General features: G+C 29.6%; 1 protein-coding gene across 1 annotated transcript; it reads right to left on the reverse strand.

The window, feature by feature from the left end:
* Positions 1–13,681: 13,681 nt before the first annotated feature.
* LOC119674065 (casein kinase I-like) lies at positions 13,682–15,022 on the reverse strand. The gene has a single exon (XM_038085189.1). The coding sequence runs from the start codon at positions 14,924–14,926 to the stop codon at positions 13,682–13,684; it is 1,245 nt and encodes a 414-aa protein (XP_037941117.1). The 5' UTR covers positions 14,927–15,022.
* Between the last annotated feature and the right edge of the window lie 727 nt (positions 15,023–15,749).

The following is a 15,749-nucleotide window of genomic DNA, read 5'->3' on the forward strand; positions in this document are numbered from 1 at the left end:
TGTTGTTCACTACTGTTTGAAAAACCTCTTTATGAAATCGTTTAAAACAAATTAAACTGTCTGGTTGAAGCAATTAGACGGTTTTAAGTGTACATTTCTGAAAATTATTTATTATCTGTATTCATATGAAAATGTAATTCAAATGACTTTTTTTGTAATATCGCTACCAGAGGGTAGTGAATGGCTAATGAAGTCAAGTTTAAGTCTACTACAGCGTCAGTCCCCTACTTCAACAACAGAATAACCGAGCAACTATTAAATTTTTAAGGATATAGTAACTCATAGGCAACAGACAATTAGAAATTGCTCAAAATTCTGGAACAATATCACATTCTTTTCTGTAAATGGAGAGCGAAAAAATCTTCAAAAACCACATCTTAGGAATGAATAATGAAGATTCCAGCAACGGAGAGTTAGAACGTAAATATTTCTAGTACTTAGAAAGCTGTGTTCATAAGTCAGAAAACATGCGACACTTAACTAAAAGTTAATGTAAATGAAAAGGTGGGGCTTATTGTGCCAAATGACTGTCGCCTTTATAGTCTCCTATAAACCACTGCCAATTACTATGTCAAATAACTAATCTTGTCAATCTGCTTATGCAGGAATCATCCGATCATTTACATCATTTCCTCTTGAATTATTCCAACTTCCTAATGAGGGATGATGAAGAGCAGCTGAAAGCAAATTATTTAAATGTAGATGAAAATTGGCTTATATCTCACCAGTCTTAGCTTACTCTTATTAGGAACCATGATATAAGGTTCTCGATGTGTCGATTCCGATCAAAACATAAAATATATAAAGGATAGAGCCTTGAAATTTTACATAAAACTGACACACCACGTTATCAAACTTCAGAATGGTTACAGGCTCCTCGGGGAGGTATGCAGACCTAAGGTCAATTATCGTTTAGTCTGATTAAGTGATAAACAACAATCCAGTCAAGTCATAGAGAGGGGTTATGAGAAACCTCGCAATTAATAGAGAGTAAAAATGGTCAAGTGCACTGACTCAATTAACCTCAACATAATATTAAGGAAATATATATTTATTCTTTTTTCAAATTAATTTTTCTTCGCTGGTATATTTTTTTGTCTAAAACATCATTTGGATGTTAAAGAATAAATAATGAAATAAAATTAATTTTAAAGAGTTGGAGTTTAAAGAGTTAATTATAAAGACTATTTCTGCTATTTATTAAAAATATTTGTATATATATATTTCTTAGGTACAATATTATGTTGTAAGTGCACTTGAACTGACCGCGTTTAACAAAAAGCATTCATTAGATTTTTAAATAATTTGATATTTTTAAAAATCAACAATTTTAATTCCTTTCAACGCACAATCAATACGAGAATGCATTTTCGCTGATTAGAATGGATCACATCCTGCGAAAGTTATTTCCAAAATTTTCAAAAATTGTACAAACCACAATTATGACATGTGGGAATAATGAGTTTAGGAATTATTGCAGTGCACAATAAAGCCAAATCAGTGGTTCGAAATTGCAGTTTTCAGATTTCAATAGAAAATGATTTTTGACATTTAACAAACCTCAATTTTTTAATAATTATTTTCATCATATCACTAACAGCATGACAGTGATAACTGAAATGCATGCAGCTGAACCATACTACTGGAATATATGAGAGAGATATATTACAAGCATCTGTTTTCATTCAATATTCAATGAAATGATTTTTACAATCAAGCTTTATTAATACAAATAGTCATTTATTTGTTGTTTTTCAAATTCCTGCTGATATATCCACCGCAAGCTAATCAAAAAAAAATATAATAATAATAAAATTAACTTGTTGAAATAGTGAATATTCAAAAACAAAATTTATGCATTACAGATACAAATATTTTTAAAAGATTTTCGTGAAACTAGGTCAAAACCACTACAGCTACAACTATATGTATATTAGTTTTAATATAGAAAAATGATAGCATTATTCAACAGTTCTGCTGATTTGAAATATTTTATTTGAATATTGTTAAGAAAATATAAAATAAATATTGTTAAGAATATAATAAAAAAACAAAATTAATTAAGGTTCTATTAAAGAAAGCCAATAACAGATTAGTACATCTGAATAGTCTATTGAACATTCTCCTAGTCACAGTGCTTCTTGACTTTTTTGGTATAAGGGAAATACTTTGGGTTCTCAAAAATTCCGACACTACCATTACATAGCATACACAAACAGCGTTTGAAAAAATATGAAATTTAATAACTAATTAGGACTAAATTAATTCATACATAAAAATGTTGTGTAAGTCAAAATAACAAAAAAGTGATTAGTTGTGCCATAATACATAATGTAAAAACAAACAAAAACACAAATAGCATAATTTCGATCTGAACTATGAATAGCTTGCACACAAAGAAATGTCCAACGGCTTAAAGTGCTGATATACTTGTCTTATGTTAACGTCAAAAACCAATATTTAATAGATCCTTCATTTTCTCCTATCTAAAAGTACCTCCACCAGAATGTACTGTTTCCAATAAGTTAGCCGGCGTCAACAAATAATAAACTTTAGCATTTATATGATCGATTGCTAAAATGTACTATGCCGTTTTCGATTGATAAATCTGGGGTAACTTTATCAAACAAGATTAACTTTTAGTGCAATTTTCATTTTGGATTCATAAATAAATTTATAACACTCTAGATATATTGCCAGAATAGCGAGGTTACCTTTAAATTAACACCTGTTTTATATGACTTCATAGGTAGATAGCGATTTGATTCAACATACGTGTTTACGAAAAATATAAATGCCCACTAACATATTTACAAAAATGTTAAATTACTTTAAAAACTTTCGATTGGAAAGCAAAATTTAACAAATCAGGAGTAAATCTAAATTGAGCCAAGATTTGCCAAAGGAACACGTCATTAGTTTCGGTTTTTGTTAGTGAACCAATATATGTATGTGTGCGTCAAAAAGTGAGGGTGTACACAATATTAAATAAGAAGAGCTAATATAGACATTTGATTACAATGAGTGAGCTAAATTTTTACAAATCAAATAATTCCACCTTTACTTCTCTTAACCATATCGCCTTTCTCAGGACTCCGCGTACTACTGGTACTGGTACTGCTAAATACACAGCAGCAAACAAGACGCACAGTGACGTATCAAGCAGAATTAGGATTTAGGGTACAGATTTCACTTTGATACTATTATATTTAAATAATATACTTGAAAAAAAATTACTTCTAGGTTATTGGCCCGAGCTATATCACTGCACACCTGATAGTGCAGGCACTATAACTCAGTTAAAAATATTGTGCGGCAATTTTCATTATATACATGTATATAAATTAATATATGCACTATAAAGGATAAATTTATTTAAAATATCATAGTCATCAAAGCTTTTTCCTGTTCAGATGTTCAGATAATGTGCAGGTTTTAATTAAATACTTGTAAAATTATGTGTGCATCTCAAATTAAAGAAATATAATTAACATTTTTTAAAAATACTTTATTGCTTAATAGCAAGAGAACTTAAAATTCTGAAAGTATACTGAAAATAAAAGCAACATAAATGGCATCTCGTTGATATTGTTAAACACCGTTGTTTTCTCGTACAAGTTACTTTATATATCTCATGTTTGTTATTTTGCTTAGTGCAATAGAGATTAAGGACTTTATTTAAAGTTGTACCAAAAAAAAACTAAAATTTTTTTATTAGTGGAAGTGTTTTTAAAATAAAATAAAATAAACTCATTCTTCTGTGGTTGAAAAACATGTTCAAATTAAAATCATTAACTGCATTTCGTTCTCTACAAAAAATTGCTTTTCTTTTTAGTGATGCTTTTTAATTCATCTAAAAAAACAAAAAAATTGCATTCCAAAAATAAATATATTTAAGCTGATAAATTACCACACAAAATCTGTTATAGAGATTGAGTGAAACTATTTGAAAAAGTTTCCAATATGGGTGGGAGTACATTCAGTCTGGAAAAAGTATAAATGGCCAACGTCAACGCCAGCGTTGCTATCAATAATGTTGCCAACAATTAGTGTCAAAGCCAGAGCAAATGTAAACCATTTGGATATGGATTTTTACATTTTTCACAAAAACTGAAAAACTAGTTTAGTGGATATTTTTTGTTTGTACTTTGTGATCGACAGGACAACGTATAGTAGTTTAAAATTCGATTTTCGCAAAATTTGATTTTTTCCGCTCTTTTTCCGTACACAGCGAGATTTTCGTTTTACCTTAAAAGTGTTTTAAATTGCTTTACTTTCACTGAAAAACCATCAGGAAAAATGAAGTGTTGTATTGATAACATCTTTGAAAATTACTCTAACGTAAATTACAACGGCAGATTACGATTTCCTCACAGAATAGCAATTTTCAGACTGTCCAACTATAAAACATAATTAACGCTAGTAAAGCACAACTTAATGTTATTAGTCTACAATCCAAAATACTAATAATATACCAATATAAAATATGGGTAAACCAGCTAGACAACTATCAGAAACATACTCAGCAGAGAAACCAGTTCTGACCTGATTAAAATGTTAAAAAAACATATCCGTAATCACAAATGGAAAGCTGCATGCGGCTGCACAAAGACCAAACTTATAAGGCGAAGTAACAATGTATCAAGAATAAAAATATGTCTATTTGAAGCAAAACCGAAAAGACAAAATGCTTGACAGTGCAGACAAACCACTGTCCAATGGATACTCCTACTGCGTGAAAGCGGTTACAGTATTCCCGAGATAAGCCATGGCTGTCGTAAGAATGATAGTGAGTGAATTTCACTTACGACACCTAACCGGAGGTGTAAATCTGGTAACACGGGGATCAGAGCCTGCAGCTTTGACTGTTTTGACTAATTGAGATTGACAGTGTTGTAGTGGCTGTGCTTATACCTTTTAGCAAGGGGGAATTTACACCAAACACATAACGTCAATTTGATGCCGCCATTTATCGTCGCATTATCTTAATACATGTATTTTTAAAGCGCTGTGGCTTTGAACCTTCAAGACAGGTACCCACGCTAAACAACACTGGATTCTGTCCAGTGGTTACCTATGCCAAAAAGTATTTCGTGTACCTTTTATCCAGAAATGAGCGATATCGTGGAAAGCCAAAACAAATTAATTGAAAAAATTCTTTGTGAATACCTAAGCCCGGCAAGAATAAATCATTCCATATGGAAGTCTACGAACATGGCATGGGTCAGGTGGGTATCTTAAAAATAAAAGTATGGAATAATAAATTATATTCTTTTTACTTAATTCTTTATTGGACTTCATTTGTTGAAGAGTTCAATGATAGTCGTATATATATTCATACTAATTCTAATACTAATTATTAGAATTTATAAGATTGCACATTTAATTTCTCTCGATTACTTTGCTGATTGCAAAGTAATTAAAGTAGAAACACTTTGTGTTTTAATTATTAAAATAAAGTGTTCATTTATTGCAATTAATAATGAAATCTTATCTTATCCTTAAATTTTAATACTCGTTATTCATTTCAAAATATGCAATAATGCATATTACACTACCTTGTATTCCATACTTTGTTCAATTATATTATAAACTCCCTATTACTTTCTGGTACTTCGTTCTCAAACATAATATTTCCATGGAGCGTAAACCCATTTCACTTACACAATCTAAATTTTGCTAGAATCCTTGTAAGGACACTCAAATATTACAACTCGTTGAATAATGTGAATTTCATGTAATCTTATTAGCTTAAGTTTTATTTAAATTTTCTCTTGTATTTCCATGAATAGAAGTCTGCCAATTTGCATTGAGTCATTTTCCTTAAGATTTCATTCCCTTTAATGCAATTTTCCAAATGATATCCTTGCAGTTGAGTAGGTTAAAAAGCATTTTGAAATATATTTTTGATATAATTTTTTTTCAATTTCTGGTAATAAATATAAGTACACAAAATAATAATAGTACATAAATGCATTATTTCAAAATAATAATTTATAATTGATTTATGCATTTTCGTATATCGCAAAATTTCAATTTCAGCAAACCTTGCATTAATATAAATTCCTTCCTTCACTTCATAAGGAAGCATTTAATTCACAATTTTTAATCTCTAAAATGGTGACCTATTTTGTATTTTCCCTAGAAGCAAAAAAAAAGTAGTGTAAATGATTTATAGATTTAGGAATGCAATTTTTTTTTAAAACTTTATTTCTTTCCTATTTATTTTGCTTCTGCTGACTTTAAGATACAAAAAGTCTTCACCTAAATATATTTTCAGTGTTTAAATTAAAGGATAAATATATTGTTGGAAATAATATTTTATTATGCATTTATTATATATTTATTAAAAATATGTGTATGTATATATATGGAAAATTGAAGAGTTCTGTATAATGTATATAAATATATATATATTGCCGATTGAAGAGTAAGTTTGATATTCATTTTTATGTTGACTTACAAAACTCTTGCTTGACTGACACTTGAACAAAAAATTTTGATAGAAACGTCTTCAAAATCAATGTAACGAAATTGACATGAAGAATGGTGTAGCAAGCAATATCGAGTTCGAATAAATAATCCTAAACAACTACAAAAGTCAAGTGTACAACGAACCAAAAAAGTGCACATGATTTGTTCTAGCTTTTTACTAGAAGGATTTACAAAACTGTTGTAGGTTCACGGTCCATTAGTAATACATGAATACAATATAAAAATGAACAATAGCAACGAGTACAGGAACTGCAAAGTGGTAAGAGTACAGGAGAGTATGATATAGCTCTTATGTCCATATTTCGCATTGACTAGAATACTCTTAAAATCATTCCACAAATCATGAAGTCTCACAAATGGTGCTTCAAGTCCTAATTGTAATCACATATAATAAAGCATCGATATATTGCCTACTAGAAAATTGTATACAAGTCTTGCTCTATGTGGTAATGCTAAATGACAATAGATCTGTGTGTGTGATTTACTGCTAGCCACATTAACTTAAGTTAAAGCTGTTTACGGAGTTGCTTTCTATTTTGATAATAAAAAGTGCTATTAGAACGATTAGTTCTATAAGCAATGATAAATGCAAGTTTGAACATAAAGTGTTTAAATTATGTATTTATTTAGTGATATTTCAAAAAAAATTTTCATCACTACATAGCTACATAAGCTATATAATCTACCGCCCGACGAACGATTGATTACAATCTCTACTGCCAGTAATTAGTTTGGCTGAAGTAAGGTGGAAGTAAATCAAAGAGCCAGATGTTCTTTCAACATGATGACTGCAGACCAAACATACATAATCCAGATATTCCATATATTTCAACAAAATTTTTAAGAAAATTCTTAACTAAGTTAAGAATTCTACTTCAGAAATGCAATGGAAACATCACTGGCATTGGTTTTCAAACATAATGTCCTAAATTCTGCATTATCGGTATAATGGTCCTTGACGAATGGTAGCAGAAGGTGTTCGAAGGAAACTATATAATGCTTTTTATTCAGTTTTATAGTTTATTATAATGAAAACATAAACAAAACATAAACATATTTTATTATATCAACAAACCATTACTAATATCATCATAATAACATAACTAATAACATAACATAATCAAAACATAAACAAAACATAAACATATTTTATTATATCAACAAACCATTACTAATATCATCATAATAACATAACTAATAACATAACATAACATCATAATAACATCAAATTTTGTCTTTGTAAAAGGCAATACAATAAATTTTCATTTTACGCTTACATTATATTAGTTGCAATGAAAAATAATATAATTAAGGTATTTTTTTCATATGATTTTAATAGTATTTGACTTCTATAAATAATATGTTTAACCCTGAAACAATTCATCATTGCAGAAATGGTTGAAATATGTGATTTTTCACTCACGTTAATTTTATTCTGATTTATCATATGATGTACTAGCATTCACCCTTCCAATTAGTTTTATTAATGCCGTTGAAAGGTAAAAATAATAATAAGTATGACAGGCAATCATTTATTTTAATACCATACTATGAGGAGTCAGCAGCTGAAAAATATTTTCATCTAAGAATAGTATTTAATATTAAAAATATATATAAATTATTAATATTTGGTAGTTATAATGAAAAAGTTTCTTTATTAATCATTTTTGTCTTAATCTTAACAATTACTTAGTGATTGAAAAGCTTAAAGTTTTACTTGAGCAGGTGTAAGAAAGGAATAAGAGGATTGAGGACTAATTATATCTCAATTACAATTTAATTGGTTACGTTTTTGTTGGCATTTCTACTTCCGAAATATTTAATTTTTTTTTTTAGACAATATATTTATAAACATATCTTATTCAATTTTTCCTGTAAGCAAATTAGCTTAAAGTAATGTATAATATTTAATGACAATATTACCCTAAAGCTTTAATAATCATAACAATACAGGGTTATCCACTATGTAGTTTAAACAGTACAAGTAAATAAATATTTTGATATACTATTTGAATGTACTTATTAGGGGTGAAGTACAACGTCATTCATATGTCCACGATTGGATATATAACAGTACAGTGAACTGATATATCTGAACTTGTATTTGAAGATTTATCGACACACTGATGACAATGACTTACTTACTGTAGACTTACTTCTTCTTGTGGAGCATATAACCTTTACTGATGACAATTATTCAACCTTAACTTAACGGACTTTCCGTAACCCATTAGTTTGGAGATCTTATAAACCATATAGTTACGATTCTTTTACATAATTCCATAAAAAAGTCCACTGGCAACAAAAAGTCCACCGGAAGTTCATTGTAGTCAATTTACATCAACGAGACCTTAAGTTACATGCCTAAGATATTAACAGGGCAGTAAAGCTGAAATAAAATATGTTAAAATATAGCCTGTTACATCGTCCACATATTTTCCATATATATATCTTCATTTTAATGTAAAAAAGACAGTTGTAAATATTTAAGTATAGCGATTTTAATTGACGGTGTACGTTTTTCAACTAGAGAAATATAATATTTTATATACTTTTAATGCATTTCCTTTAAAATAATTCGTTTTATCTAATTTTCAACAAGCTTACTTAGAAAAATAGTTAAAAACTCATACTTTAATGAAATATTTATAAAATTTTCTGATATTGAAATACTTTGTAATTAGTAAATATTAATGTTTCATTAAAAGTTTGAACCTATTTCTTACACCGCACTTATCATATCCATATATGATGTATTGAAAAAGTTTTAATGTTCTTTAATTTACTACAAGAATCTGCAATAAACAAAAAGTGTGTAAAATCTTTAATTAAAAACTCACAAACTTATCAAGCGTACCACAAACATGATTTTACGCTTTTCGAAACAAATTGTTTCTTCGCCTTACAGATGTAAATGGAGCAACCAACGAGCAGTGGGCCATGTTTCAGAACAACAGCACCACACGAGCCACCGTCACCACTCTTGTATCACGTAAAGGACGAAGGACGAAGGACGTGCAAACAAAAGTGAAACATTTAACAATTAAAGTTTCAATGGCCTCCACTAAAGACCAAACCATAAAGTTTTGTGTTTATTTGAAGTTTCCTACTTAAAATCTACTAATTGTTTTTGAAAAAAAAAAAATAATTTAGAACTAACCACACATTTTTGTAATTAATGCATTCTATATTCATCATAATCTGAATAATCTAAAGCGGGCTGATAAGTAAACGGAAATAATACCGCGAGAACTTACATGAGCTAAACGTTTGCATACAAACAAAACGAAACAATCACCTACAGAAAATGTTGACCTGTTCTCCTTGTTGATCAGCAAGGACGCGAAAATGTGTGGTCCCTAACAAACCAGCTTATCAAAAATGTACTAGAATTAAAACATAATACTATGGAGAATCTGGATTGAGTTGTCATTGTCAGTGTCAATTGTCCACTTTTCACTAGTTTATGAGTGATAAAATGGTATCAATTGTCCTCATACGATACACTGTAATAAGACTTATATGTCGTAGAATTTCTCTTGCATAGAATGTGCTATTAAACTTTATACAAAAAAGCAGTAAGAAATGTATAAATTCTACGTGCCGATTTCATTCATCCCCGCAGACCACTTATTTCATAATTTCTTTGGACTAGTCACGTACTAGTTCTTAGCAACAACTATCTCCAGCAGAACTGCAAGGTCTCTAGTGCCGTAGAGCTTGCGCTTATATAAGTAAGGCAACTGTAGAACTTTTGATACCCGGATGAAACCAGCATAATGTGACTTTGACTAGATCTGCGCAACAGTGTTAAGAACATCGTCGAAAAGTCGAACGATGAGGAGTGCATCAAGAATGTAGTACTTGAAGCTGTAATAAAAATGAACTCTAAAACAGCCCAAGGTTCAGACAATCTTACTTCGAATATAAGCCGTGCGTGTACTGATAGATCGATACAAGATATCGGCACAAAATAGTATACTATATCTCCATATCTCCAGCATTCGATAATACCAGCATTCGATTGCAAGATCATTGTAAAGAAGTCTTGCTTAATTCTTATTTCAAAGATTTTATTAAGATAATTATAAGTAATCGTATAATTATTAACTTTTGCAATCGATATTCACTATTAATAATTATTAAGGGTTTTTTTATGTTACAGAAGCCATATGTGGGATTAATGTATTACTCTTCTACTCGAAGTCTTAATTTTTAACATATTACACATGTATAGTCATAAGTTATGTAACCAATTGTATCCCTAATTGAGTTTCTATGTATTATAACTACTTAGCCATGAGCCCAAAGTAGAAGGTGTAACGTATATGGTGTTTTCTGAATGCGGTAAGTAAGGGACGTGTATTGTATTTTGTTGAGCTTAAAATAAAGTACTAAAATATTATACTAGATACTAAATATTATTATCTGCAGAAATTTGTTTTTTGTTATTTTGTTTAAGATATTTTTGTTCTTATTTTTTATTTATTTATCACTTAAGGAAACTGGGGAAAGTACCTATTATCTTTTGTTTATAATATATTAAATTTGTGCTTTTCAATTATATATATTGATTATTCTCAGTTACGTTTACTATTGTTATTTGTCAAATACATTCTTTATTCCAGTTTTAAAACAAAGTTATGGAAAAGGTTAGATGTTACGAATTTCAAATGTTTTTATATGTATTGAGAAACCTTTATATCTTCTTCTGTTTTGTCAGCCACTGTTTTCATGGTATGGCTTTGGGTGTTTTATATAATTGTAATTGTTTTTTTTTTTTTTTGTAATAAGCCGTAATTTAGAGGTCATGAAACTTTTTCGTATTGAAGTCTTCTTTTTTTTTTTTTAATATTAATTTATGCAATAAATAAGAGATATTTATATGATATTTTAAAGTATATTAAAAATTCTCAGTTTAATATTAATTTATAAAATTTTATTTTTTATAATTCTTATTCAGTTAAAAACGAAACTAGTATAAAAATTCATAATTAGTAATGGATTTGAAAACATATTTAATATAATTATTTGAATCTGATTATTGTTCACAAATTCTTTGGAACTGTAGTTTTTCTATTAATGCGTGAGTAGCTCTACCTGAGGTAGCCTAAATAAACCTCAACTAACAGTAAATAATCTAACCTGACTTAACCAATCAAATCTTAATGTTTTAATTATTTATTTTAGGGAGATTAAAATTAAAAATAATTTAATATTTGAAATCCAAGTAATAATTTTTTTCAGTATTTTCATTTGTTCTTATTAGTATTCATAAATAAATTAACCCAACTTGTTTAAATTTGTATTAAAAAAGAGTAAAATACTTTGTACGAAGTTTATATGCTTTCATCTGAGCGAAAAACTATAATACTGTGAAATTGCATCCGCAGAGCTTAAATTTCGCTATATATTTATACACGTCATATCTTCTAATGAATGCAGCACTAAAGTCTAGGAAACATAAGTTAAAGTTTAAATTGCACCGCTCTCACTAGTAGCGCAGGGAAGTCAACCATAAATTTGTATCCTTTTGACCCAACCCAACATATGCGTTTCCCAAGCATAACGCGGGTTATAAGGATAAAATGTTTCAATGATTTTACTGAAATCCAAAAAAAAAAAGAGAAGTCTGTAGAAGTGTCGGCACTTGCGGAAAGTATTGCCACTTGCATTGATGTCCCACAATGCAGCTCGCTAAGGGATAAAATAAAACTTTTAGGATTGGATATACAATTTTTTACTTACTGACTACTCTTCATATGTAGTTTCTTGTGCATACACATGACACATTAATCTGTAGGGAATAAACTTTAATATTTCATGTATATTACGATATGAATATTTTTTTAATTTATTTCCATTATGTGTACTAGTGAAATAATCATAAATTAAAATATTAATTTTGTGGAATCTAGTTCTCATTTGTCCCATATATGGAACCATGAAAATTTTTTTTAAATGGACCGCCATTACACAAATAAAAATCATACAAAAATTACAAAAAAAGGAAAAATGACTTAGGAGAGCTCTTACAGTCTGCTTTTAGGAAGAGAAGATCAAGAGAAATTAAATATGCTTTATTTAAATTTTTTGCCGAACATATAATAAAGCCCATATTCAAACAAGAACTATCAAAACAAAAAAATAAAAATTATAATGGTAAAAAATTCAAAACAATGGATGGATAAATAAATTTACAATAGGATTTGGAATTCGTCTTCTTAACAAATAAAATAAAATACTTTATTCACATGTTTAAAGCCACATAAAAAATAAAATAGAGTCAAGGTGATAAATCATCAACTCAGGAACATATGTATACAAGACTTAAAACAACACACTATGCGATCCGGTAGAAAAAAATCTTAGCTGGGATTGCATTTTCAACGGAGACAAGGATGGACACTGAACTCACTTAATTCTGACCATTAACTTGTAGGCGAGACAAAAGTTTTACAAAAATGCCTGTCACCTATCGTTCACGCAAATAGAAATAGAACTAAATAAATGTCTCCATATATAATTCAAGATCTCGTTCAAGCTAAAGAAATCGACACATATCACAACAGCTGTCAATCTTACTGAGGCAGCTGCGTTCAGTAGGCTGGCATCCTTAGAAGGGTGGTCAATAATCTCTGAACGTGTGTTCTCCCTTGCGCAACGCCAAACTTGACGTTGATGTCGCTTCCTTTTATAGCTAGATATTGTTCAGCAATTGTCGCGCACCGCTCTTCGTTTGATGGTACCTCGTTCAAATCCCTGCATTATATTAGGGTGTGTTGCGTTGAGGATTTTACACTAGCACAATCCTGAAGTATATTCTTCATTTCAATGCAGAAGTCCTTAGCCAAAGTTCCAGCTTCCTTAGTAAGCTTACTTTGGATATTTCTATGATGAAATAGTCTCTTTGATCGATTATTCTTGAAAGGGTGTAACAGTCAAGACCTAATGTTAATGTTAATTTTTTGCGAATCTAGAATTTTCGTAATTCATTTATTATGTATTAAACAATGTGATAAAATAATCTACAATAATAAATAAATATTTTAAATAATTTCATTCTATTTTTTGATAATAATGTTTAACAATTTGAAAATTATATTGTATATCTACTCATATATATCTATATCTATATGTATATATATCTATATGTATTATATGATCTATAAAAAATTATAAAATGTTATTTTGTGATACATATTTTGTTCATAACATCATCATAGGATTCTTTGTTAGGTATTTCTACAATCAAATGTCTCTCAGATCTGTCACTAGTTGAATGTGAAAAAGCACTTAAGTCCATTACATCAGACATTGATACACTTGTATCACCAGCACCGTTGACTACTACCTGTGAGTCAGCAGCCTCAACCATGGGTGTAACTTGTGACTGCTTAGAACTACGTTCCACTGTTACAGTACCTTCAACTGCTTCAGCTCCGTTATTGACTTGCTCTGCACTCAGTTGACGTTGTTGTACTTCTTGTCCTACATCAACATCACCTTGTTCTTCTTGCTGAATTGCTTGGATATTAAGCGATTTATCAGTTGCTGGTACATTCCAATCAAAGCAAGAATCATAGGTAAAACCAATTTTATGTAGCAAATTTTGCAATGTCATACGTAAAAAAAAATAATCGGGACGTTGTTCAAAGTGCATTTGCCTGCAGAAATCTAGATAAACCACAAATTCATTTGGAAAACCTCTGCACAATGCTCGTACTGTTGTGGAAATCTTTTTCTCTGATATTCGTTCAAACTTTTGCACTTTAGTAGCTGCTTTGATGCCTTGCCAAGGTAATGTGCCTCTTATGAAGTACATGAAAACATATCCGAGGGCTTCGAGATCATCACGGCGTGACTGCTCAAAATCCATATGAGTATTGATTGAAACATAACGTGCTGTGCCGATGAGACTGTTGTTTTTCGTATACGGTATATGTTTTAAAGTAGATGCATCACGGAACTTTTTTGTGAGCCCAAAATCAATTATATGAACGATATCGCTTTCCGCGCCTTGACCCATCACGAAGTTATCAGGCTTAATGTCACGATGTATGAAACCATGTGAATGTAAATATTCTATGCGTGTAATCATTTGATCCGCAAGTAAAAGCACAGTTTTAAGACTGAAATGACGATTACAAAAATTGAATAACTCCTCTAGCGAAAATCCAAGTAATTGCATAACAATAAAATTATGGTTACGTCCGGAACCGGACATAAAGACTTTTGGTATACCGCCACCGCCCTGCAGTTCTTTATATACTGCGGATTCATTAGCCAATTGTGCCTGCTTAGCATTTTTACTTTCTAATTTGATGGCTACTTTACTTCCATTGGTGGTATGTGTACCCAAATAAATTTCACCGAATGAGCCTGCACCAATTTTGCATTCAAGACGGTATGGACCGACGCTTGCGTCCATCTTGTATATTTTTCACTATAACTTGTTTAATCTTAGTTTCTGTTACACTAAAAGATTTATTTAGTGTTTACGTGGTGTAGATTTCAATGAACTATATGTGAATGAATCCAAATAAGGAATAAAATTATTCACTTTGAAATATATTGATTGAATGTATATGATAAATATATATAAAATGTTCTATTTTCTTAAAAATATCTTTTAAACGTCAGAGTTAGATATATGTACTTACCTTCTTCTTAAAATTTATATAAGATATTTTATTAAATACACTTTTATGAGATGCAAAATGAGATTTGTGGCAAAGTTCTGGAACTATAAGAAAGACACCAATTTTGTTTCTTTAATCGTTACTGACTGTACTTTCTGCACACAAAAATCTTGTTATATAGTATACGCATCTCTTTCACATAGACGTATTGTCTTTTCTTCATTAGCGAAGGTTTGGCGTCCATTCACAATAAGTTCATCACTAACAATAATATTTGCTGGCTAACATTTATTCAGCAATATTTAAGCATCTATGAAAAATATATTCTAGTCGCTTCAATTTATTTGACAATTATCTTTTAACTGAGCTGATTTAAAAATTACAATGCACAGTAAATATGATCAATGATATATGATATCAGGTAAAAGATATCATGGGTGTTATATTTATTTTATTTTCTCACAAACCGCTAACTGAAAATTACATAGTTCTCATAAAATGTATATATATGCATATAAATTTATTCAACATATTAGTTTTATACATATTATAGTTTATATTAACAAAGTATATTTTTTTTAATATAACAAAATAATTGATTACATTTTTTCT

Source organism: Teleopsis dalmanni, chromosome 2 (genome assembly GCF_002237135.1).
Source record: "Teleopsis dalmanni isolate 2A chromosome 2, ASM223713v2, whole genome shotgun sequence".
NCBI lineage: Eukaryota > Metazoa > Arthropoda > Insecta > Diptera > Diopsidae > Teleopsis > Teleopsis dalmanni.